General features: G+C 48.6%; 2 protein-coding genes across 2 annotated transcripts; one reads left to right on the plus strand and one right to left on the minus strand.

Moving 5' to 3' along the window:
* The first annotated feature begins 501 nt into the window (after positions 1-501).
* Positions 502-3,664, plus strand: ZDHHC12 (zinc finger DHHC-type palmitoyltransferase 12). Its single transcript, XM_044664022.1, has 5 exons — positions 502-601; positions 1,052-1,203; positions 1,439-1,519; positions 2,166-2,332; positions 2,592-3,664. The coding sequence occupies exons 1-5, from the start codon at positions 502-504 to the stop codon at positions 2,902-2,904; spliced, it is 813 nt and encodes a 270-aa protein (XP_044519957.1). The 3' UTR covers positions 2,905-3,664.
* Positions 3,503-22,392, minus strand: PKN3 (protein kinase N3). The gene is made up of 22 exons (XM_044664021.1): positions 22,326-22,392; positions 20,138-20,420; positions 18,634-18,770; positions 16,978-17,092; positions 16,712-16,851; positions 15,986-16,169; positions 10,022-10,165; positions 9,580-9,689; positions 9,207-9,350; positions 8,720-8,795; positions 8,483-8,642; positions 7,951-8,077; positions 7,728-7,795; positions 7,358-7,421; positions 7,041-7,132; positions 6,707-6,883; positions 5,900-5,962; positions 5,610-5,686; positions 5,019-5,161; positions 4,797-4,904; positions 4,538-4,618; positions 3,503-4,300 (listed from the first exon to the last, which is right to left on the minus strand). The coding sequence occupies exons 1-22, from the start codon at positions 22,347-22,349 to the stop codon at positions 4,088-4,090; spliced, it is 2,730 nt and encodes a 909-aa protein (XP_044519956.1). The 5' UTR covers positions 22,350-22,392; the 3' UTR covers positions 3,503-4,087.
* Positions 22,393-25,767: the final 3,375 nt, after the last annotated feature.

Raw genomic sequence — 25,767 nt, forward strand, 5'->3', positions numbered from 1 at the left:
ACTATGTACTAGGGGTTGGGGATACGAAGACAAATGAAATAGCCCTGCCCTTAAGGAGTTTACATGCTGATTAGAGAGACTACATACAAAACTCGGGTAATTGGAGGGGCAACTATAGCCACCGGCTGCTGTGATGAGGAATGGACCCCCGGTGTAACATCACCCACCCCTACTCCAAGAAAGACAGGCCTGGGGCGATTAAGTTCCGGGGGTGGAGCCAACGGGAGGCGAGGGCTGGAGGATGTGGCCACGCGCAGGGACGGGTAGTTTTCAAAGAACCCAGGAGTGCCCAGCTCTGGCCCGCCCTCTGCTTGCTCTGCACCTGTCAGCCCCGGGAGTCCCGCCTCCCCGGCCCTTGGCCAATCCTCGCCCCGGGCGCTCAGGATGGTCCCCGCCCTCCCGTCCTGGCTTCTCTAATCCCCAAGCTCCGAGGCGCATTCGACCGCCTCTTCCGGGTTTGCGGTTGAGACGGGTTGGGGGGCGGGGTCCGGGGCCTAGGCGATGGGACCGCGGGCACTCCTCAGCCCCGGGGTCCTGGTGCGGACCGGGCACACGGTGCTGACCTGGGGAATCACGCTGGTACTTTTCCTGCACGAGACCGGTGAGCCTGGGGCCCCGCCTGATTGACGCCAGACCTGGTGGGAACTGCCCCCCTTCCGATTCCCACACCCGGAAAGCCAGCCCAGGCATCCCCTCCCCCGGCCCCAGACCCCCGACTCTTATCTGGTCGCTGCCACCGCCCGGCACGCGCCGGCCCCCACTCCCTGCAGGCTAATCGCTGCTCCCTGGCCTTTGAGTTCTCTCACCCGCTTGTGTCTGTAGTCCGGTCTCCCTGGGTCATTGTCCTCTGCCTCCGGGTCCTGGACGTGCTTCCCCCACTCTGAGCCCCTCAGCTACTTGCTCAGGAGCCGCCGGTCTGCCAGTCCCTCCGTCCCCTCGGCGCCGCCTGCTGAGGCCCGCTCTATCTCCGCTTCCCCTCGGTCGTTTCCCTCGCGCCTATCTCCGCCTTTGTGGGTCATTCTGTTTGTCTTCCCCCACCCCCCGACTCCAGAACTGAAGCAGCAGGAAGCCAGAGGGGAATTGCTGCAGCCCTTGCTCTTCATCCTTCTGGTACTCTGTTCTCTGCTTCTCTACCTGGCCGTATCCCTCATGGATCCAGGTTACGTGGGTCCTGACCCGGAGGCTCCACCGCCCCCGCCCCAGGTAACTTCCATCGACCTCACCAGGACCAAGGAGAGGCCCTCCAAGAGTCTTAAGAGTTTTAATCCCATCCCTATCCTTCCCCCATGGAGAGGGAAAGCCTGGTTTTCCCAAGGTGGCACAGGGAGGGAGCAAAACTGAAACTTCAACCCAGATTGTAGGGAACACTCCCAAATCCTCTAGGGCTAAAGCCATAGCACCAGGCACCAACCTCCCTTCTCTCCCTCTTCCTGCCCAGAAAGAACCCAAGGAAGAGCAGACAGCTATGATCCCGGAGAAGACATTCCGGCTGCGTCGCTGTGGCTACTGTTTGCTACAGGTTGGTGAAGGAAACACAAGGGGATTGAGACCAGAAGGGACATCAGAGGCCAAAAGTACCTCTTTGCCTGAATGGGTTCTTTGACCTCTCCCAGAGCCAGGAGTTTGATGGAGTCCAAGGGAGCAGCTGAGATGTCATTCAGATCCCCTTCTCCTCCCTCTCCCTAGCTTGCCCTGCCTGGGATGTGATTCTTCTTCCCCTGGAAGCTTTCCAAATTCTGCTCAAGTATCACCTCCAGGAAGTATTCCCACTCTTATACCTACTTTTGGTCTCTGTAGTCAGACAGAGACTCAGATCTAACAAGCTTCTCTCACTTTGACTAGTTTCGTGTATGTGTGTTTTTAAATCTTTACTTTCTGCCTTAGTAAAAACTTTTTAAGATAGAAGGGAAAGGGCCAGGCAATGAGGGTAAAGTGACTTGTCCAGGATTACACAGCTAGGAAGTGTCAGAGGTCAGATTTGAATCTAGGACCTCCCAACTCCAGGCCTAGGGCTTTATCTACCAAGCCACCTAGCTGCCCTCCTTGGTTTTTTTAGAAGGATATCCTCTCTCCCTTCCCCTTAGCAGCCTTATGTCCCTAGCTTCAAAATGAAGTCATCCTTGCCCCTGAAATAACAGGCTGTCCTCCCCTTCCCAACCCCACAGCAACCCCTTCGTTCCAAGCACTGTCGCTCCTGCAAACGCTGCGTCCGCCGCTTTGACCACCACTGCCCTTGGATTGAAAATTGTGTGGGTGAGCGCAACCACCCCCTCTTCTTGGCCTACTTGGCAGTTCAGCTGGTGGTGCTCCTGTGGGGCTTGCACCTGGCCTGGTACGTACTCTTCTCCCAAACCTGTAGATTGGCCCTACCTCCTTGCCCAGAGTCTGATGTGGGGGAGACAAGAGAAATTTCAGGAGAGATAGGGTCTGGGGAAGCCCCTGCAATGTAGAACCATGGGGCAGTATGTGCCCAGGTCTCTAGGGACAATTCAGATGAAAGACATCTGGGGAGTGTGTTTCCCCTCTGAAGGATCCCTTCGGTTCCTCTGAGGATTCTTCCCCAATGCTGCTCTTTCCCCTTGCCCCTGCAGGTCTGGCCTCCATTTCCGTGAGTCCTGGCAGAGCTGGTTGCCACACAATGGCCTTCTTTTTCTCACCTTCTTGCTGCTGAGCATCTTCTCAACTGTGGTGACTCTGCTTCTGGCCTCTCATCTCTACCTGGTAGCCAGTGACACGACCACCTGGGAGTTTATCTCTCCACACAGAATCGCCTACCTGCGCCACCGTCCTGACAGCCCCTTTGACCAGGGCTTTGCAAGAAACCTGGCTCGGTTCTTCTGTGGCTATGGGGCTGTGCCCTGGGAGGTACTCTATGCCCAGGAGGAAAAGGGTGAGGCTGTTTAGGACCTCTAGGAAGAGTGGGCACTGGGAGCACGCTCTCTCTGATGACTGCCATTTAGGCCAGCTTACAAGTCTGGCAAGGTTCCACCTAAATTTCACTCCATCTTGTCATTTATCTATCCCCATGAAGTACTGGGGGGAGAAGAAAGTACTTCTTTGCTACCTGTGACCCATTTGTGCCTAAACCCTGGATTCCTTCCCATCCTGCATCCCCACAGCAGGTTGCTGGACCCCCTGGGGAACCACTAGACTACAGGACACTGCCCCCTCCCCAGGAGACAGAAACTTTATCCCAGAGACTTAAGCTGGGTCAGGACTGGGGACTTGGACAATAGAACTTTTAAGGGCCTACTAGAAATGGTCACAGAGATGTTTATAGGGGAGGCCTTGGCTGGCTCAAGGCCCAAGGAGGGAAGCAAAAGTAACTGAGGCTCAAGTGTGCACCCACACATCTACCCAGGCTATTTACAAAGCAGCCCTATTTACTGTAAAGGCCTTTGAACTTTAGTTCCTAGAGAAGTCTCAGAACTTTTACATTTTTCCTTTCTTCCCCTCAAGACAGCACCCCCAGCTTCCCAAGCCAGACCATTTACCCTAGGGCTCTGCAATTTACAAATTTAATAGTCCAAAAAGCAGGTAGATTATTAAAAAAAAAAAAAAGTAACACACCAGTGCACCCTGCTTCCCACTGTGACCCTTCAGAGGTGTGCGCTTTGTACAGAAATGTTCAATAAACCCTGGCTGCTGACCAGCCTTGGCTCCAGCTGCTGTCACCAGCTAACTCCCACATCCTCTTCCCATTCCTCCCTGGCCTAGACCTAACTCTGGAAGGTCCTTTAACAGAGCTAGAGGAGTCTCTTCCTCAGTCTTTCCTGCTTATCTTCCAGAGATCCGAGAGGAATTACTGGGACCCACATTGGGTTCATAAATAAGGGAAAGCATTCCCTTCCCTGGGATGGATAATGGCCGGTGGCTTCAAGGGGAGGAAACAGTGCAAAAATTGTAGGAAATGATTCCTAAAGCTTCAAGGTGAATGGATGGTGGAATCTGCCCACTGAGGGCACATAAAGCACATAGAGGAGGCCTACCAGGCTTCCTCCTGCCCCCAGGCTTTCTGCAGAAACCCAGCTGGGCAAAGAAGGAAAGAATTGCTTTACTACCCAAGGCTGCACCTCTTCCTGATGGCTCAGGCCTCCAGGAACTGGTCTGAGACAAAGTCGAAGCCCAGGAATGCAGCTTGTTGTCGGGAAGTGAGTGGACAGTGGAGATCAGGAGGTGTCAGGGCTGGAGGCAGCGCTGTAAACTCTTGGTCAAAGTGACGCAGGTCAGCAGGCCCACGGAGCAATGGTACATAGGGAGGCTGGACCCGGCAGGAAAGCAGAGCCTCCCAGTCTGTGGACTGAGGGAAGGTGGAGGGAGGGAAGCACAGAAGAGAAGCCAAAGGCATCACAGTTATCAACACCTTCATATCCATTTGCTCCTAGGGACTGCTCTCCCAACTTCAGCTTGTCTGTCCCTACCACCACGCTGCCTGACCTGGTTTTATGGCTGACCCAGGAGTATTCATTCACAAAGGCCCCAATTCATAACATGCACACCCAGGTACCCCTCCTGGAGGCACTGCCATCTTATTTACCCTGAAGAAAGGATGGACTTTGATTTCCTCTGCATCCCGTCGACCTGCCCCCAGACGCTTCTCAGGACACTTCTGGAGTAACTAAGAAGGCACAGAGGACAATGCTCACTTCAAGCAGCCCCAGGCCTCTTCTTTCTCACAACAGCTACCAGACAGGAGAGGGAACCTTAAATGTTTGGGGGGATGAGGATGGAAGAGAGGATCAGGGAGCTCTGCACCAAGGGTACCCAGAATATCCTATCCAAGCCAGGGTACCCACCTTCTGAATGAGCGCAAGGCCTTCCACAGACAAGAAATGGGGATAGGGAGCTTCCTCATTAACAATGCAGTCGAATACCTCCTCCTCTGTGTCCCCAGGGAATGGGCACTGTGAAGAGAGGCATTTCAAGTGGAGATGAGCTAGCTCCTCTCAAGTCCTTCCTACTTGGCTTCACGACCCAAAAGAGGTTATGAAGAAGCTTGTAGTGGGGAATAGACTCACCTCACCCACCAGCATTTCATAAAGCAGTACTCCCAGCCCCCACCAGTCCACTGCTCGTGTGTATGATTCATCTGTCAGCACCTCAGGTGCCAGGAACTCTGGAGTCCCACAGAACGTGCTGGTCCGATCTCCAAAACCCATTCCTGCAAGGCCAACATCAGTATCGGATTAGATGACGCCAAGAGGTGGTGTCTATACATCTGTACAGCACCCGATTTCATAATTCCCAATACATAAGCCGGGGACGAAAGAAGCATCTGCCACTGCCTTTCAAACCAAAGTCTGTCTGCTCCATGTACTTTGTACATAGAGTTCTTGCCTGAAAACCCTTTGAGGAATCCATGTAGCCCCAACAGATAATGGAGAACAGAGAAGGAGCTCTTCCCAGGTGGAACCAAACTGAGTCTGAGCCCATCTAAAGAGAAGACTGAAAGCAGTAATGATCACTTGGAATGGGTCACATTTGGAAACTTCATGACTACCTCTTACTCTGACCCTGAAAGCAAGGTGCCAAGAAGAATGTGGAAGGGAACCCGGGGCTCCGAGCCCTCAGTTTGCCAGGCTGTCCTTTGCCCCCGAGACAAAGCTCACCTTCTTTACACAGCCCAAAGTCGGCAATCTTGAGAAAACCATTGGCATCCAGGAGGAGATTATCCAATTTCAAGTCCCTGATGACCAACAGGAGAAGGGGAAGTAAGGCAGACAGAATAGCTAGAATAGGCTAAGGGAATTGGGTCCTAAAGTCCTTAACTGATCAGCTCTTCTCAGATGAAGCTAAGACGGCAAGGGGCTTCTCCTCAGAGCCCCCAACCTTGGCATCTCCCAATACAGGAGGGTCCCTCATACCTCCTCCCTTCTTTGGCAGGCTGAGCATCATTTACCTGTAAACAATCTTCTTCTCATGCAGAAACTGCAGGCCTAGGACTACACAGGCCAGGTAAAACCTGAAAAGAGATCACAGCAAGACATACTCTAAAGATGACAGTTCACAGCCTAGGGCACATGGGGATCAATGAGCCAGAGACAGGACAGGTAGGAAAGTACGTTGGCTCATGAGTGACAAATGAAGAGACCTCACCCTCAAGGCCCCCCTGTACCCATAGTGAAGATGTATCTACTCTAGCCCCCAAAACTTCTTAGGTCTCAGCAAGCTGGAAGTGATCCATGCCTAGGGCACTCTGTAGCTCTCCTTAGCCCCTACCATGCTTTACCTCATATTATACTTGGGAGCATTATCAGCATTTATATAGTGCTTTTCTACCACAGAGTATTTCATTTGAATCTTGCAAAAACACCTATGATGTAAGTACTATTATCACATCTTATAGATGAGGAAATTAAAGCTGAGGTAAAATGATTTGCATAGCTCACATAGGTGCTAAGTATCTGAGGCCAGGTCTGAATTCGGGTCCTCCTAACTCTAGGCCCAGTGCCTATCCACTTCACCACCAGCTGTCTCATTTGTCCCTGTGTTTATGTTTGCATCTTTGAATTCCAGGACCCAGCATAATGCTTTGAATATAAATATTGGTGGAATTGAATGAAAAAAAAAAATGGGTCAGCAACTGACCCTGTGACACCTACCAAGGGCTGAAAGCAGAGAGAAGGGCATGTTGACAGCTAAGCAGAGAAAAGGAAGCTAGGGAGCAAGGATGTGATAGGAGGGATGGGGAGGAAGGAATGCCCACCGAGCCTGAGGCTCAGGAAAGACGTCAGCATGGATTCGCATCATCAGGTCACCCCCAGGTACAAACTCAGTCACGAAACAAAAATGGCTGGGGGTCTGGAAGCACACCAGCAGAGAGAGCAGGAAGGGGTGGCCAGAGTGACCCACCATCTCCAGGATCCGCTTCTCACAATACAAGCTGCAAAGGGAGATGTGGGAGATGGGCATCAGAGCTTGAGGTAAGAGGCAGATTCCAAAGGGGCCAACTGCCACATCTCTCCCTACTGGCTTGCCTTGGAGACAGCCCTGATTACTACAGCCACCCTTGAGGATGGCAGGTGCTACCATTAATTCACCTCTCCAGCTCATCCCGGCTCAAGACTTCTTGCTTCTTCAGTGCCTTAATTGCATAGAATGTTCCAGTCTTCTTATACTGGGCAAGGAGGACCTGAAACCCAGGGGAAGACCAGGTCTGAGAAGGAGCCTCTCATCCCATCCAATGAGAACAGTCCAGTGGTATCCCAATGAGGACCCGGATTTGCTAATCCCTATCCTCTCCCCAGGGAGAGATTGGTCCAGGCTCTTCCCACCTGCCATCCCTACCCACTTCCCCATACCCAGGAGGGGAAGTACCCTATGACCTGAGACCTTGCTCTCTGAGGTCCTATAATACCTTCCCAAAATGACCACGACCCAGCACAGCAATACAACAGAAGTCTTGGAACTTGGGAGGTTTCCTACAAGAAGGAAGAAGTATAGGTACTGGAGGAAAGGGAAAGCAGCCTGCAGAATAATGAGAAAACTCATGCCTACTATGGACAGCATATTCAGTCTCCCCAGCCCTAGCTCCTACCAAAATTAAGGCTAGACCAAGGACCACAAAGAAACAGCTGAGCATGGAGGCGGCCAGGTCACTGCTGCTAGCCCCTGCCCCTTCTGCCACCCTTCCCACCCTCACACAACCCTACCACAGGGCTCCCTAGGTAATTTTGTTCCTTCTCTGAGCAGATTTCAGATTTTGATCCTGTGCAGTGGGTACTTACCTACTGGGCATGGTACATGGCCCTTGTCTCAGACTGTTCCTATAGTCCATGTGGGGGCGTTTGGTACACTGTAAGGAAATAGGGTTGAGAAGGGAGAGCTGTCAAGACAAGATCGGCTTCCCCTCTTAGAGACCCTTCTGGCCCTGTTTACTCAAAGGTGCAGAGGAGGAAGAGAAAGGGGAAGAAAGATGCCCTATACCCACCACTCTTGTAGCCCCCTTACCGGTGACTCCACAAAAGTTGAATCCAGGGGCAGGTGGAGACGTGGGGGCTTTGGTGGCAGCTGTTCCCCAATCGGGGCCTTCCGTGGTGGAGCCTCTCCAACCAGGGGTTTTGTCAGAGGGAAGGAGCTATCAAGAAGCAAGAAGATAAGGCTTCAGCATTTTAGAGCTTGAAGAGTTGTCTCTAGTCCAGCTACCTCTTTGTACAGGTAAGGAAACTGAGGCCCAGAACTATTAAATGCTCAAGGTCACACAGAGCCAGGATTGGAATCTAAGTCTTGATTTCAGATCTATTTTCTGCCCTCTATACCATGGATCCCTAGCTAGGGCCAGTACCAAAAAGTACTGGACATTAAGGCCTGAGGTCTGCCATTTACCAACTAAGTGGCCTTGGGTAACCCTAGACCTCTGCAGTTTCCTCACCTATAAAAAAGGGCTTGAGTAGGATCTCTATGACCCCCATCCAACTGTAAATCTATTTCCCCATGATCCTGACCTCGAAGTCTTTTCCTTCTCATCTCCACTAAACCTTACCTGGGGGATGAGGAGCCAGGGGAGTCGTGTGGGGAAGTCGGGGAAGGCCGTCCTGGAGGACTAAGAGTACTTGAGCTGCAAGGAGGCAGCAGGCTCATGACCAATCGACCCCAGGCAGCCATGCTGATATTCATCTGGGAAGCCCGGAGGAAATCCTGGCCTGGAAGAAATAGAGCCAGGTCAGCTGGGGCAGCGTGCTCTCTGCCAGCTCCTCCCCATCTCCACCAGACTCCTCACCACGGTGTTTGGAAAAAATGCGCTTCTGTCTCTGAAGCCGTGGCCTCCTTTCAATAACAGGGTCACAGAACATCACCTAGGGGCAGCATGGAAGGATGAGGGCATTAAGGAGGGCCAGGATGTCACCAAAGTTAGAATCTATGAATTGGGCATTCTGTCCACTACAAGAATCCCAGGCCCTCTTCACTCGCCATTTCTGGCCCCGTGACCTCCATTTCCAAATTACATAGCCCAAGTTCCACAGCAAGCTGACCATCAAGGTCAGACCAAAATCCTAGCTCTGGTCCAAAGCCAGGGTGGAGATGGCTTAAGGGTCAGTCCTCCACAGAAGGAGTCTGAGGCTTTGGAGGAGAGGGTGGGTCCTGTGAGCCCTTCCCATTTACAGGCAGTTCCTCCAACCCTATCCTCCAGCCCTTTAACATCTATTAGAATGACAAGGCTATTTCCTATGGGGAAAATGGGGAGAGGGAAGGGGAAATGGTTTTACCTCCAAAAAGAGCTGCCCCTGAGGCTCCAAACCCAAGGACAGTGTGTGTCGAGCATTATCCAGGAAATCCTCCAGTCTCAAGAAGGCTACACCACACAGCTCCCGCCAGTCCCTCCACTGTACCCCAATCTCCAATTCACGAGACTACAATGGTAGTTGAGGGTGAGGAGGCAGATCTCACCCCTGTGGGATGCCTCTCCCACCCTGGGGTGCCAGCGTGAAGGGTAAGCTATGCTTCAGGGAGATGGAGGTGTAGCTGGGGGCCCAGCCAGGGGGAAAAGAACTGCCACTAATCTGGGGAAGGGGGAAGAGACACAATTTTGATTCAGAAGAAGGTTAGTTTCACTCAACTGAGTGATGTCCAGGGCCTTACCCGCTCCAGGGGGATCAGGAAAGTCTGGTCCCAGGCCTGTGCACTCACAGGCCCCCAGCCTGTCTGGCCCACCACACGGTTATCTACCTTCAGCACCGCCAGAACCTCCTCTGTAAGAAGCAGACACGAGAACAGGGGATTGGGGTGCACGTGGGGTCAGAATTACAGGCAGAGATGCCAAGGATACAGTGGGCAGGGGAACCCTACCCTCAGTGGAGGAGATGGGGAAGAGCACGATAAATGTAAAGGGCAGGGGGACAGTAAGTGAGGAACAGGAAAGAAGGAAGGCCCCAGAGAAGTTGGAGACTTCTTCCCAAGGACAAGACTTAAGGCACAGGTTGGGGGCAAGGGTAGAAAGCTCCAAAGAAGGAAGTCGGGGGGGGGGGGGGGGGAGAATGGTAACCTACGTCAGAGTCCCCACTCCATCCCTTCCCAAACTCACTGGTCAGTTCTTCAACACGCTGCTGTTTGCCCCAGCCCCATGGCCGACTTTCTCCTGGGCTTCCCACCAATGCAGCCACACGAGATCGGCCGGGAACCACTTCCAACAATTCCTGGCATCCTGTGAGCCGAACCTCCAGGGTCCCTGTGGGGTACAGTGCCAGGCTGTAGGTTCGGGATTAATCTTTTCCATCATCCTTGAGTTCAACAAACTCAGAACTTAAAAAACTTAGAGAATACTGGACCCCCAGCTTTCTGAAAGTCTGATAAATAAGGGAGGGAGGGTGGAAGGAAGGGGAGGAAAAGAGGAGGGATCCATACATATCTTCAGTCATGGGAGTTAGGAATTATGGGAGGTTATAGAGACCACATAGAGACCAACCATTGCTAAGCTGTTATACCAACTGCTCCCTCCCTCCAGGCTGGGATAAGGCCAAAATCCTTAGAATCAAGGAAAGAGGACATTGATCCTGGAACTACTCTGTTCTGAGATCCCTATAGCCCATAGGATCTGAGCTATTCAAAAGCATCAGAGAATTTCAGAACTGGAAGGAACCTGAGTAGACCTCTAATCCAACCCCAATCCAAAGCAGGAATCCCTTCTACAATATCCCAGACAAGTACTCATTCAGCCCCTGAGTGAAGACCTCCAATAATGGAGAAACCATTATCTCCCAAAGAAGCTCAATATTGTCAGATAGTTCTGATTATTAAGGAATTTTTCTTTGTTAAGCCAAAATCTGTCTTCCTTTAACAACTTTTTTTTTAAACCCTTACCTTCCATCTTAGAATTAATACTGTGTATTGGCTCCAAGGCAGAAGAGCAATAAGGGCTAGGCAATGGAAGTTAAGTGACTTGCCCAAGGTCACACAGCTAAGAAATGTCTGAGGCTAAATTTAAACCCAGAATCTCCCATATCTAAATCTAGCTCTCAATCCACTGAGTCTCCTAACTACTCCCTTTCCTTTAACTTCTATTCATTACTTCTTGTTCCACCCTGTAAGACCAACCAGAATGAGTCCAATCTCTCTTCTATATAACCACCTTTCAAAAATATTTAAAGGTAGCAATCATGAGTGATTGATCAATCAACTCCATCCTCATGATAACTATTTTCTGAATCAAAAATTAAAACAGAGCTGTAAGAAATGATGAACAGGATGAAGAACAGGATGAATTCAGAAAGAACTGGAAAGACCTATATGAAATGATGCAGAATGAAATAAGCAGAACCAGGCAAACATTGTACACAATAACAACATTGTGGAATGATCAACTGTGAAAGACTTGGCTACTTTCAGCAATACAAAGATTCAGGACAATTCTGAGGACAACAATGAATGCTATCCACCTCCAGAGAAAGAACTGTTGAAGCTAGATACAGATCAAAGCATACACTTTTTCACATTGGTTTATTTGTGATTTTATTTTGTGGTTTTGGTTTTATATGATTGTTCTCTTACAGCAATGAACAATAATGAAGAAAGGATCTGTTTGTAAAAAATATTTACAGCTGCTCTTTTTGTGGTGGCAAAGAATTGGAAACTAGAGGGATGTCCCTCAATTGGGGAATGGCTGAACAAATTGTGGTTTATGATGAGGATGGAATACTATTGTGCTCAAAGGAATAATGAACAGGATGATTTCAGAAAGAGCTGGAGAGACTACATGAACTGATAAGAGTGAAATAAGCAGAACCAGGAGAACATCATACACAGAAACAGCAATACTGTAGAACGACCAAATGTGATGGACTTAGCTACTCTCAGCAATATAATGCTAGGACAATTCTGAGGGACTTATGAAAAAGAATGCTATCCACCTCCAGAAAAGAATTGTTGGAGTTAGAATGAAGATCAAAGCAAATGATTTGTCACTTGTTTATTTGGGTATATGTTTTGGGGCTTGGGCTTTATGGGATTATTTACTTACAAGAATGAATAATATGAAGATAAAAATTTTAAATTAAAAACCCAACAATGAACAATATAGAAATAAGTTTTGCATGATAATACAGGTATAACTCAGATCAAAGTGCTTACCATCTCTGAGAAGGAGGAGGGAAGGAATGGAGGGAGCAATTTGGATCTTATAACTTCAGAAAATGTATTTGGAAAATTATTACATGAAATTGGGAAAATAACATTTTTAATTTTTTTAAATGGAAGCACATGATAAAAAACAATTTCTTTTACTAAATCTTATCAAAAGAGTGCTTCTTTTTTAAAAAATCACAACACTTGAGGGGTCAGCTGAGTAGCTCAGTGGATTGAGAGTCAGGCCTAGAGACGGGAGGTCCTAGGTTCAAATCCCACCTCAGATACTTCCCAGCTGTGTGACCCTGGGCAAGTTACTTGACCCCCATTGCCCACTCTTACCACTCTTCCACCTATGATCCAATACACAGAAAGTAAAGGTTTAAAATAAAGAAAGAATCACAACTCTTGAAAAATTCAAGATGTAGGGCTATCTCATCCTAAATCATTAGCAGAAATAAATAAATGAAAAAGGATTTTTATTAAACTCTAATGCCAAACATTGTACTAAACAGTGGAGTTTTAAAAAAAAAAATAAAGACAGTCTTCTGTCCTCAAAAAGGTTTGTTGGCTATGAATTCAAGCCTTTAAAGGGCATTGGACAACTAACAACAATTTGGAAATAGGTCTTAATGACACATGTTAAAACCAGTGGAAATGTGCATCGGCCATGGGTGAGGGGAGTGCAGGGGGGGGGGGGTGGTGAAGGGGAAAGTAGGAGCATGAATCATGTAACCATGTTAAAAATGAATATTAATAAATGTTTTAAAAAATAAATAAAAAATAAAAGGGCATGGGAAGAGGAGATATGGCCCCTGACCTCAAAGAGCTTACACTCAGTTGAAGAGACAAAAATTATGTTACCATGGAGGATCTTCAAAGTATCAAGTAAGTGGTACAAATAGTAAATACTTGGCATATTCATAAGGAAAAGATATCTCTGACCACTGGAACTCTAAACTTCAAGGAAGAGTTGGCACTTGATATGGCACTTGGAAGATGGTAGAATTCACATAAACCCTTCCCCACCTCCAAATCCTATTTACATAATACTTTTAAATGTTCAGGGATAGCTAGATAGTGTAGTGGGTAGATTGTCAGGATTAAAGTTAGGAAGAATTATCTTCCTGAGTTCAAATCTGGCCTCAGACACTATCTGTGACCTAGGCAAGTCACTTAAATCTGTTTGCCTCAGTTTCCTTATCTGTAAAGTGAGCTGACAATGAAATCCAGTATCTTTGCCAAGAAAACTCCAAACGTGGTCATGAAGAGTCAGAAACAGCTGAAATGACTCAACAGCTACAAATTAAAGCGTGCAAAGCATTTTCTTCTCAATAAGAAGAAAAAGAAGCCATAAGGACAACTATTCTTATAACTATTTTAGGGATGAGGAAACTGAGAACCAATTGGTGTCAGGTGTGGCATCAGGAGAGACCTGGGTTTGAATCCCAGATGCAATCTTTATTTACTAGTTGTGTCATCCAAGCCCAGCACTCTAGCTGTGCTATCAGGAAGAGAAAGAAGGGCATTCCAGGCTGGAAAACTATGATCTGGAGGAACACTATGTCTTTATCTATTGTGTTGTATTCTCCAACCAGGACAGTGGCCTTTCTAGGACAGGGATCATATCTTCTTCAAACCATCAAAGCCTTCAGAAAATACTGATGAATTTGACAAAAAGAAAGGCCCCATGGATATCCAAGTATTTATACTAGTGGTTTTTGTGGCAGCAAGCAGCCAGCCAACATCTGGGGAATGGCTAAACCAGTTTTTCATATCTTAATGCAAGGGAGTACTACCAAACTTCAAGAAAGAATGAATATGAAGAACCCAAAGAAGCAAGGGAAGGTTTATATAAACCGATGCAGAATGAAGTAAACAGAACCAGCTAAACAACATACACAGTGACTAGAGGAAAGAATAATAACAAAACAAAAGGAATGCGTAGAAATTATAATGACTAAGGTGTCCAGAAGATGTCACCTCAAGCTTCTTTATAGGGGAGGAGTCAAGACCATGAGTGTGTGAAACACTGTGCATATAGCAGATTGCTCCAATCTGTTAGCTAATTTTGCAAAACTTTTTTTCTTCTTTATAACAAGGGATGACTCTTTGGGAAGGGTGGGGAAAAGGAAACTGGGAAATGCTGGGTGACGTAAAAATGAAAAATACTAATACAATTTTATTTTTAAAATAAGTCATCTTCAGTGGATTGAGAATCAGGCCTAGAGATGGGAGGTGCTGGGTTCAAATCTGGTCTCAGAGACTTTCTAGTTATGTAACCCTGGACAAGTTACTTAACCTCCACTGCTGGGCCTTACTGCTCTTCTGCCTTGGAACCAATACATAGTAGAGAAGGTAAGGTAAGAAGGTAAGAGTTTTTTTAATCTAAGGGGGAAAAAAAGAAGTCATCTTATGGGACCCAAGTGCTTACTAAATGTCTTCTCTCTCTAAATACCACTAAATGATTCATTTATTGACCAGAATTAGGAATCTCTACTTCTAGGAGATAGTCATGAGGCTCAAGTCCTCAGCATGGAGACATTCACTTAGTTCAACAGTCACCTAAGGCTTAATGGAACACATAGCTATGCCCATGCCTAGGGAGGAGAACCTAAGGCTGCTTCTCTCTCTCTCTTCTCCTACAGGTCAGGGGCACTGCTTCAATCCTGAGGCTAGACTCTCAGTGACTGCCTTTCCATGCCCTGATGTTCTCAAAGCAGACTGTTTCCTATCATTTCTTTTACTCTAGAAACCCTGAAACATGACTTCCTTGGGACCTCTCAATTCAAACACTAGGGAGGGGGTGTAAGAAAGGTCATAGGGAGGCACGATATGGCAGAAATGGAAAGAGATGGTAGACATAAAGGAGCTGAAGGAAGTCTAGAAGGGTTTTGAAAAAGATAGACTCTGGGGCAGCTAGGTGGCTCGGTGAATACAGCACCAAACCTGGAATGGGGAGGACCTAGGTTCAAATCAGTCCTCAGACACTTCCTAGGTGTGGGACTCTGGGGAAGTCACTTAACCCCAGTTGCCTAGTCCATACTGCAAGAGAGAGAGAGAGAGAGAGAGAGATCTATCCCATTAGAACTATAGAATTATGGAATGTCAGAGATATTAGAGATTATCTAGTTTGCCCCAAGGTCACTGCAAGATTCTCCTCTAATAGGATGTGGTCATATGGCCTCTGCCTGGATAACTCAAAAAACAAGGAAGCAAAAGGTGAGTTATTCCTATTATCATCATAATAGTGTTACCATTAGAATAAACAATGCTCTCTTACACTTGAAGAATAATTTAAACTTTGCCAAATATCTTTTTGCACCTTCATTAATACTCTGGATCTTCACAATACCAGGGAAAGGAGGCAGGGTCCAATTTGATATTATCATTTGACCTCACTGATATTATCTCCTGCCCTCTATCTCTCCCCCACTTCCTCTCCAAAGTGAAATAATGAGTCAGTGGCCAGCCGGGATTAGAGCCCAAACTTCCTGACTCTTAATCTAGCATTCTCTTCTTCTGTTTAAAGGTTGAGGGGCAGCTAGGTAGCACAGTGGATAGAGTGCCAAGCTGGAGTTGGTAGAAATTTAGCCTTGGACTTAATCCTGACTGCCTAGCCATCATTGATCTTCCATCTTGGAATGGATACTTTGTATAGATTCTAAAACAAAAGGTAAGGATTAAAAAAAAAAAATAAGGGATGAGAGGGTAGGGGAGAAGAGGAGAGTTTAAAACTGCAGAACATGGGGAAAACTTAGCACCCACTAGGAATCCTATACTCAGCCTCTCCAGCCCCAAGTCTTATACCACTAAGGCTAGGTCAAAGCAACATCTGAGCCTGGGGTGGGCACCCGGGTCACTGCCTCTAGTCCCTCCTCCATGCCCGGAGTGAAGGCTAACAGAGGTGGGGGGCTTTGTTCCTCACCTGTGAGGGCTATGGGTTTGATGAGGGACCCGGTGGGCTGGGGACTCCTCGGCATGCCTTCCCGTAGTTCTCGAGCCACAAGGATTCGGAGTGGATGGGCTGGAGGAAGTTCTGTCATTAGCCGTTCCAGAGCCAGACGTAAGAGGTCCAGCTTCTGCAAGGACTCTCGAAGCCGAGTCTGAGCCTTTAGGGTAGAGAGAGAAATGGAGCCAGGCTAGGTCTCCCTGTAGGATCCCCCCGAAAGCCCTGTCTCACCCTCTCCCTCTAAGATCCAGTGTTTCCAAATGGCCCATCCACAGAGATCCTTCCTCTGTGGCCCATTCAGAGCCTGGAAAAGAAGGAATAGGACAGAAGGGGGTAGAAAAGAGAAGAGAAAGGAGAAAGGGGGAAGGGATGGGAAAGACATTCTCTGTCAGCGGAGTCAGTACCAAGGTTGCAGAGTTACTCACAGGATTTAGATCAAAAAGAAAGCTTAAAAGTTATCAAGCCTAGCCTTCCCACCATTTTACAGATGAAGAAACTGAGGCCCAAAGAGTCAAAGTAACTTCTCCATAGTCACCCAGGTAGCAAGTAGCAGAATCAGGACTTGAAATCAGGTTCCCTGACACTAACCTGCCTTCTCTTTCTACTTACCCTACTGCTTCCTCTCAGAGTAATGAATGGGATCCCAGAGAGCCTGACACCCTGTCCCCCACCTCCAGCTCAGGCCTGGGTCTCCAGTCTTACCTCGGCCAGGGCCTTACGGTCCTGCAGCCTTCGGCCCCCCAGCAGCTTCACCACATTCTTGGCACCCTCTGCTACAGCTGTCTCAATCCGAAACCGATGACGAAGGTCCCCAGCCCGCAGCTCCCTTCGCTGTTCTGGCCCTGGGGCGGTGTGTATTGGGGTGGGGGTCAGTGTGAGAGAAGGAAAAAGAGACTCATAGAAGGAAGGTCAGGACCAGGCTTTCCCTTCCTCCCCACTTCAGACCTCGGGGGCTCAGAGTACCTTACCTGGCTCCAGAGTCTCTCCAGAGGCTCCTAACTTCCCAATCTGCATTCGGAGAAGTTCAATTTTCACCTTGCTGTCCCGAAGCATCTGCTGAGCGGCTGACAGCAGCCTGCGTTCCTGTGGATTCAGGGGAAGCGGGAGAGCCTGGGTTAGGAGAGGTCCCACCAAGCTACCTAGAGGAAGCCTCTGACACAACCTCTGCCAAACCGGTCTGTCCCTCCTTCCAGACTCTGCCCAAAAATCCCCTGCGAAAGAAAGTTCAGAAATCCCAGCTCCCATCGGGTAGGGTGTCACTAGCCACCAGGATCAGAGAGGGCTTCTGGAGGAGGTGGCATTTGAATTTTGTCTCTAAAAGATGGGGGAAAAGGAGAACTAGAGAAATATCTTCCCATATTCCAGACATAGAAGAAAACTGGCACAAAGGTATGACACTGGGAAAGCCCTATGAGATTGATTTTTTTTTTCTTTCCTTGACTGTCTCTTAAACTCCTCCATCAGTTAATAAAACACTTATAGTATCTATCATGTGCCAGGCTAAACTGTGCTAAACATTGGGGAGAAGCCCCAGAACAGTCCCTGCCTTCAAGAAGCTGATGGTCTAAGAAGGGAAATGACATGCCAACAACTATGAACAATCAAACAATATAGAGAATAAATGGATAATCATCAACAGCAGCCTAGAATGAAAGATCAGGAAAGGCTTCCAGCAGGAGGGGGCAGAGGGAGGAGCAGCTTGTAGCTAGGACTTCTCTCTTTCCCTTGTTTCCTCTCCCTCCCCAGGGACAGGGGCTGTATCTCTTCTACCACATCGGGGCCTCCCTGGGAACCCAGGACCCAAGAGTGGTGGCTGGTTTCCCCACTCAGCCCAGGCACTCCGAAGGCAGAGATCCTGGGTCTCATTTCTCCTTTGGCTTATGCACTGATTTGGTCATGTTCCTCCTCTTCTTCAGAATGCTCAGTCTGTCCTTTTGGCCAAACAAGTTCCCTCCTGGGGCTCCATTAGACTCCAGCTAAACCTGACTATTCTCCAGGACCTAAATACTTCCTGATATCACCCACCATTGTATTTTGGTTCAACCTGTTTCTCAGGCCTGGAATATACTCCCCTTCCCCAATTCCCCTGTTGAATTTCTGCCCATTTTTAAGGGACTAAACTCAACCTCCTTCGGGATCAACTGCCCTTAATTTGTAGTAATGGTCCCTGTGGCATCTTATCTCTCTTCTAGAATTCAAGTGCCATGAGGGCAGGATCTCATCCCAACTTTGTCTCTTACACAGTACATTGCACACAGAAGGTGCTTAATAAACATTTGTGGCTGTTGCCTTTACTCAGAGTGTTCTAGTATTTAGTGTGGGAATACAATAAGTTGTTCCTACATTAAATGCATAGTTTACCAACTCATTCCCCATTCTGTTGGGACGAGAACTGCCCCAGGTCCAGGCCCAGGACCCAGGTGTCTTGGTGCCCAGTTCTAAAATAGGTCATGAGAAGGGCATCTAGGTGGTACACTGGATAGAGTGCCATACCTGGAGTCAGGAAGATCTGAGTTCATATCCGGCCTTAGACATTTACTAGCTGTGTGACCCTGAGCAAGTCACTTAACTTTGTCTATTTTAAAAAATAAAAATGAAATAAAAAAAAGTCATGAGGGTCTTACCTTTGGGCTGCCATTGGCATAGGTGTTAGTCATGTTCTCTGCTCCCTGTTTCACCTTCAATTCTATCTGCAGCTGCTTTCTCAAAGCTTCCAGATGTTTGGCCACTGGCTTTTCCTCCCTTAGGTGAGGCTCAGAGGCTATGGAATTTACAGGAGAAAATAAAAGCCTGTCCTCCTTTCTTTCCTGAGTCTTTTTTCAGGAGCTCAGGATGGGGAGAAGATAGCAGGGGGAGGCCAGGATTAGGGGGTAGATCTCCTAAGCTCAGCCTCTTCTCAAGCTCAAAAGTTCTTTGATCCTCAAGATACATCCCAGCTCTCCAACACATTCTATAACAGCTGATGGCAGCAGAGGATAAACACAGTCACATCTATGAAATCATATGAGAGAAAGAGCAAAAGGCTACATACCTCTGTGTCTCTATGCAACTCAAAGTCATTGATTTAGGTAACTTATTAGAAGAGGAGAATTCTTCATATGGGGTCTGAACTTGTTTGTTTTCTATTTTGATAACTATATTTCAATATAACTTTTTTCTTTGTAATTCTATATAATTTTTTTTTTGCATTTAAAAACATTATTCTGAGAACAAAGTCATTAGGCTTTCCCAAACTGCCAAAAGAATCTATAACATGATAAAGGTGACCTCAGGATCAATAGAGGGGCCTGAGGGTCAAGGATATCTGTCCACCAAAACACTGAGTGCCTTAAGGGCAAAGGGCACCCTTCACACCAAGTGCTCCCTAAAGGTGGGAACCCAAGATGCTTTCAATTTTAGTTCTGATGAACACCAGCTTTTATAGTATTTAGAGGTAAAAAAGAATAATAGAATCAGAGATTTGGAGTTGGAAGGAAACATTATTAAAGATCATCTGTTTCAATATCCTCATTTTTCAGAGGGGGAAACTGAACCCCAGAAGAGGAAAGTGACTTTCCCAAGGGTCACAGAAATAATCATTGGCAGAGCTAAAATTTGAACATAGTTTCTCTGACTCTAAATCCAAAGCTCTTTCTACAAAGCCAAGTTGCCGACCATAACAGATTACTAAGAGGAAATCAAGAATACTTGGGGGAGAGGGGCAGCTGGGTGGCAGCTTGGTGGCTCAGTGGATTGAGAGCCAGGCCCAGAGACAGGAGGTCCTGGGTTCAAATCTGGCCCCAGATACTTCCTAGCTGTGTGACCCTGGGCAAGTCACTTGACCCCCCGTTGCCTAGCCCTTACCACTCTTCTGCCTTGGAACCAATACCTAGTATTGATTCTAAGATGGAAAGTAAGGGTTTAAAAAATTAAATTAAACTAAATTAAAAAATGCTTAGAGGATTTAACAGACTCTCCAGACCATATTCCAGAAACCTCCTCCATATAGCTCCCCAGTGTCTCTATTAGAGCCAGCTCTCATGGGTTGGAATGAGGGTGGACCCAGCCTTTACTTTCCCTTGTATTCCTAATTTCCCCTAAAAGTCAGACCACCAGCTTCTGTCTTTCCTGACCCCAATCAGGGCTCACCAGCAGGGCTGTGGGCCTCATCAGGGAGCAAAATGCGAGCATTGAGCTCTTGCAAATCCCAGTGGAGCTGTTCTAGTCTTCGGTTGGAGGAGCGGAGCAGCTGGTCCACGTGACCCAGGTTTCGTCGGGCAGTGGTGACCCTGCGTAGGTTCTCTGCACCTTCTTTGATCTTTAGCTCTTTTTGAATGGCCTTTCGGATCACCTCCTTCTCTCCTTCCAACCGATGCTGGGAACTGGGGTCCAGAGAATTCTCACCCAACCCCAGCTGAACTGAGGAACTTCCCTGCAAAAGAGAAAGTAGGAGGAGACGCGAGTCAGCCAGATGTGAAGGAGGCCAGAAGCCTTCCCCAGACTGGCCAGAGGGTCAATGACTCAAAAAGAGGGAAGAACCTTTGGGCTACAGTGAGCTGAGGGTAGACTGAATGAAACTGAACTCCTTAAGGGCAAAGAGGTTCTGGGAGGTCTTCAGTAAGCTCATGTCAAGCTTTCTATTTCTGTCCTCTACCCAATCTGAAATCTCCAATCAGAAAGGCGCCTGGAAGAGGTGAGTTCATCCACTGGCCCATCATTTGCCAGGGATCTTTTGATAGAAGAACAGCACTGAACAATGACCAAAGCGAACCTCAGCTTCCCTGCTCTAGGCTTATTTTCCCACAAAGCCATACAAATGAAAACTTGGCCTCATACCATCCCACAAGGCCAAAACGCCCAGCTGAAGTCAGCTACATGCACGTGAACCGAGAGTTAGAAGACAGAAGGCTGAGCCCTGCCTTTGACACTCAGCTGTGTTGTTATTGTTCTGTGGTTTCAGTCATGTCTGGCTCTTTGTGAACCTATTTGGGGTTTTCTGGGCAAAGATACTAGAGTAGCTTGCCATTTTGTTCTTCAGCTCATTTTACAGATGAGGAAATAGCACGGTTAAGTGACTTGCCTAAGGCCACACAACTAGTAGGTGTCTGAGGCCAGATTTGAACTAGGTCTTCCTTTCTCCCGGCTGCATTCTATCCACTTTGCTACCTAGCTGCCCCTTTTAGCTGTATAAACTTGAGCAATCACTTATCCTTTCAGCCTCATCGTCCCCATCCATATAATGGAGAAAGTGGTTGTGAAGAAAGTACTTTGTAAATCTTAGCTCCATAGGAATAATTATCAGTCAGGGCCAATATTATTTACAGGCTAATGTGTGTCTTTCTGCTCGCTCATCCTAAATTTGTGACTGGGCAACAAGAGAAACCCGAAGCCCCTATTTCCTCAACAGAGACTCTTCTGCATAAGGGGCAGAAATAAATATGGACTAGAGCCCTGGACTGATAAGCCCCTGTAGGGCCATGGCATTCAGACCATCAGACAGAAATTCAGCCCCAATAGAAAGAAATTCCAGTATCATCCTTTCAGATTTCTATCTGCCCCCCAAGTCTCATAATCTCATTTGAAGTCATGTAGTCCAGGCCTCCTTCTCTTCTCCCCTACCCCATTCCAGGTAGATTTCATCCAAGTTATTTAAGAAAAGTGGTGGGGAATCCCTAGGTCCTAAGATTCCCCAAGAAAGGATTTCCATCTTTCTATCCACTAGGTCCTTCCTAATAGCTAGCACTAAATCAATCTATTTTTTCCTTATACTTTTCAAAGGAACCAAAATTTTAACTCAAAACCTTCACACATACACCCCAGTATACCCCCATCTTGCTTAACCTCAAAGCTACAAGATTCCAAACTTTCCAAAGCAATTTCCCATTCATTATCTCACAAAAACCCAAAAAGGCAGGGTAGGAATTATTATTCTCATTTTTCAAATGGGGAAACTGAGACCCCAAGTGACATACTGTGTTAATGGCAAAGCCAAGACCAGAACCTAGGTGTCCAGACTTCCTATCTAAGGAGTCTTTCCACTATCCTGTCAGTAGCAAATGATACCACTTCCACAGAGGAGTCCTCTGAGAGGTCTTAAATATTGAAAAGAACAGAATTCTCTGGTTGAGAACTCAAGCACTAGATCTCCATATCCCTAAATGTGAGAAAGAGATTAGTCTCACTCACTTGTTCAGAGGGAAAAAGACAAAACTATCTTTAGGGACTGCCAAATTTCAAAGCTAAAATACTTTCCGGTAGCAGAAACTGACCTCACCCTGTTCAGCCACCATCCCAGAAAAATCCCACTGGGGGGGACTCCCCCAAACCTCTATGTTACCTTGGGGGTCACACCAGTCTCCATTATCTTGGCCTTGAGGGGAAAAGAAAAGCCCCAACTGGTCTCTAGCTGCCCTCTTGTCTGCCCCTCCCTGTCCGGCTGGGGCTCAAGACAGGGGTGGGGGCCCAAACGGCTCAGGAAATCCTTCACCCTCCACCCGCTCCGGGCCTTGGGCCAAGCTCCTGAGCAAACAAAGATCCCATGGAGCGGGGGGCCTGGTCACTAGGGTCCTGAGTCACCCTCCTGGTAGGGAGGTTCCCAGCCAGGAAATCGGAAAATGTGTACAAGCTACCCTTGGAACAAACCAGCCACTCAGAGGGAGGGAGATGAAGAGGCTGAGCAGGGCCCAGAGTAAGGACAATCTAGACAAGTTCATCTCCCCTGCTAGCAGGAACTAGACCCCCCTCACCCCTGACTCAGGGCCCTTTTTAATATAGCCTGAGGCTCCTCATGCACTCAATTCTCACCATACTCTGTATGTTTTCCTAAACCTGGATCATATCCCAGTCTGTTGGACCTGGAGATAGAGACCTTATATATAGATCTATCAACAGTCTGGAGTAAATCCCTCTATTTTAAGAAAGGGGAGGCCGAGGCCCAGAGAGGGCTAAGTGTCACAAAACCACTTAGAGGCAGAAGCAATCCTGGAACAGGCAGGATGGTGCAGTAGTGAGTTGCGCAGAGAGGGGAATAGAAAGAGAACTGGATTTAAAGTCAAAGAACTTTAGCTGCAGTTCCAGGATCTGCTCCTTACTATCTATTGACATATGGACAAGGCTTAGGTTCTTCCCCTGTAAAATGAAGGAGTGGGACCAAACCTCTAAGGCCCCATTCTGCTCTAACTAAATCTAACCACCAACCAGGGATCTCCAAGGCCCCTTCCAGCGCTGGCTGCTGTCCTTCATACTCAAAGAAGATCAAAATGACATGACTGGTGATATCTTGACTCAAGAATAAATTGGATTTAAGTAAGGTAGAGTTGTACAAAGTCATCGGCCCCGCTCTCTCTTCCACAGCCATCCAAGTCCATCGGTAAGACAAAAGTCAGACTAGTGCTAGCTTGGGATGCAGCGGATGACCTTGGCTGCTCCTGCTAACCAAGCTCTAAGGCTCCACAGCACCTGCTTCCGCTGCCTCGTGGCTCTTGGATCCCCTTGTTTTCATCTGCCCCTTCCACCGGAGGAAGTCTTCAAATGCCTGGGGTAGATTACGGCCCCCAACCCCCACAACTCACCAGTGGATTTGAGGCCTGTATGTTACCCTCCGACCTGGTTTAGCCCCATCTGCTGAGAGGGCTTCTCAGGTTGTGGGTGCTGCGTCTGCCACGGTTTCTTAGAACCAAAGGTGAGAGACCAGAGAAAAGCAGCCCTGAAAAGGGCTCAGCAAGCCCTCACAAAAAGGTGCCAGTCTTCACTGAACATACTGTACATCCCACTTCCAGCTCCAAGCTGTAATTCTAGGAGCCCGGGGTCTCCAGATTCCCAATCTTGGGCTGCAAAGGGGAGGTAGGAAGTGGGGGCAGGGGTACTGCGGAGGGGGGCGCATTACTCCTACTGACGCTGGAGGGGGTGGAAATGAGTAGTGTGGTGGGCCAGTGAGCAAGGAGTCTAGGCTAACCTGGAGGAGTTGGGGAGAGGAGGGCTGGAAGGGAGCCTCTCATTCCCTCCTGAGCCTTCACAGTGAAAGAGACCCCGGGCCAGGGTCTCTCCTAGAGGTCTCCCTGGAGAGAAGGGGAAAGTAAGGAATGAAGGCAGAGTATCATGGACCCAAATCCACAGACCTTTGTATCATGGACCCAAGTCCACAGACCTCCTGAAATGTTATGCAAGGACCCCTTTCCTGTCCGTGTCCCTTGCCTGAGTTAATAATTCCAGAGTTAAGAGCTGGAAGTTTGGAGGGCAGGTTGGGGTGCGGGATGAGGCCAGGACCAGAAGGGTTGGGAGGGGGGGTTAGCGGAAGCCCGCAGTACCTGGAGCTGGAGGGGAGGGAAACCCAGCCCCAAACCCGCCCCGCCCCGAGCCGGGACCTGCCTAGCCGCTCCCTGCTTCTCTTCCACTTTTGAATCACCCCAGGCGCACCCCTGCTTCGGCCGGGTCGCTCCCCCCTCCGCAGTGCTCCAGCTTCCTGCCTCCCCTTTGCAGAGCCCAGCCGCGCCCACCCCCTTCCCGTGTGCCGGGCCGCCGTTTCCCCACGGTACCTCCACTCTCCCCCTCTGGTGTGCCTGCCCCACTCTGGCAGCTCCCCAGCCACACTCACCTGTCGCGGGTCCCCCATGTTGCCCGCAGCGGCTCGGCCCGCAGCTGCGGCTCCTCCGGAAGCCCCGGCCCCTCCAACTGCCCTTTCAAACTTGAAACTTCCCGGGGAAGCAGCTCCCTAGAAGCGGGATCCAGCGCCCCCTCTCGAGGATGGAGACCCTGCAAGTCCCTCCCGGGATCCTGGGAAATCCTGAAGCCCCAGGACCCCGAGCCCCTCATGGGATCCGGAGGGGCCTTTCTGCCCTTCCCCAGAATTGGGGGAGAGGCGTCCGGTCCCAGGCTGGACTGCAAACCCTGTCGGGTTATAACGAAGTCCCGAGGCGCAGCAGCTCGCTGAATCCCGTCCGAAGGTCCAGTCCGCGCCGGGAATCTGAGGGAGGAGGGTCCCCCCCCCACCCCGGGTTCAGTCCCCGCCCCCTCACCTGGCCTTGCCCTGAGCACCCCAGCCAAGAGGGAGGGCTATCTCCGTGCTCCCTGGCAGACTACTGAAGAAGGGCTAGGAGCAGGGGACCCTTGGGTGCCAGCTGGGGCAGGAGTATTGTCCTTGGCATTGTCCTTGGCAGGTGTTCCATATCCTGGGGGCAAAGCCGGGTAATGAGAAAGAGGGTCAATTTGCAGTCGGACACCCAGCCGAGAGTTGGCCCTCTTTGAGTAACTGTTCCTTAGCATTTGTGTAACCTTGAGCTAGTCATTTCTCGCCTCTGGGCGCCTGTTTCTTCAGCTATTAAACTAGGGAGGCTGTACTGGCAGGTCCCTAAGGCCTCTTCCAGTTCTAAATCCTATCCTAGATCCCCCATTTCATACCAGCGGGCTCAGAAAACTGCCCCCCACGATGGATCTGAAAGGTGAGTGGTGAGATAGAAGTTAAGGTGGGAGTAGGATGTAGGAGCTCCCACCTTCTTAGCAGCCCTAAGCACTGTGCCTGGCATGTGACAGGCCACTTAATTTTATTTATTTGTTAATTTGTTTATTTATTTATTTGTTTGTTTGTGGGGGGAAGGGAGGGCGGAGCGAATTTGATTTTGTGGATGAAGTAAATAGGGCATGTTTGGACACCTTTCAACTCTCCCTTTCCTCCCCCTCCCCCCTTATTGACCTACTCCAAGAACTGAAAATCTTTGAGAGCCACTTGGCTAAATACTTCTGAAAGAAAGAAAGAAAGAAAGAAAGAGAGAAAGAGAGAAAGA

Source organism: Gracilinanus agilis, chromosome 2, assembly GCF_016433145.1.
Source record: "Gracilinanus agilis isolate LMUSP501 chromosome 2, AgileGrace, whole genome shotgun sequence".
Classification (NCBI taxonomy): domain Eukaryota; kingdom Metazoa; phylum Chordata; class Mammalia; order Didelphimorphia; family Didelphidae; genus Gracilinanus; species Gracilinanus agilis.

Excerpts from the sequence above, each read along its gene's own strand:
- ZDHHC12 (XM_044664022.1), top strand. The coding sequence starts at position 502 with ATGGGACCGCGGGCACTCCTCAGCCCCGGGGTCCTGGTGCGGACCGGG. Across the intron at positions 602-1,051 it reads ACTTTTCCTGCACGAGACCG|AACTGAAGCAGCAGGAAGCC; the intron begins GTGAGCCTGGGG and ends CCCCGACTCCAG. Across the intron at positions 1,204-1,438 it reads CTCCACCGCCCCCGCCCCAG|AAAGAACCCAAGGAAGAGCA; the intron begins GTAACTTCCATC and ends CTTCCTGCCCAG.
- PKN3 (XM_044664021.1), bottom strand. The coding sequence starts at position 22,349 with ATGGAGACTGGTGTGACCCCCAAG. Across the intron at positions 7,133-7,357 it reads GTCGTGGTCATTTTGGGAAG|GTCCTCCTTGCCCAGTATAA; the intron begins GTATTATAGGAC and ends CCTGGGTTTCAG. Across the intron at positions 5,162-5,609 it reads CTTTGGGCTGTGTAAAGAAG|GAATGGGTTTTGGAGATCGG; the intron begins GTGAGCTTTGTC and ends TTGGCCTTGCAG.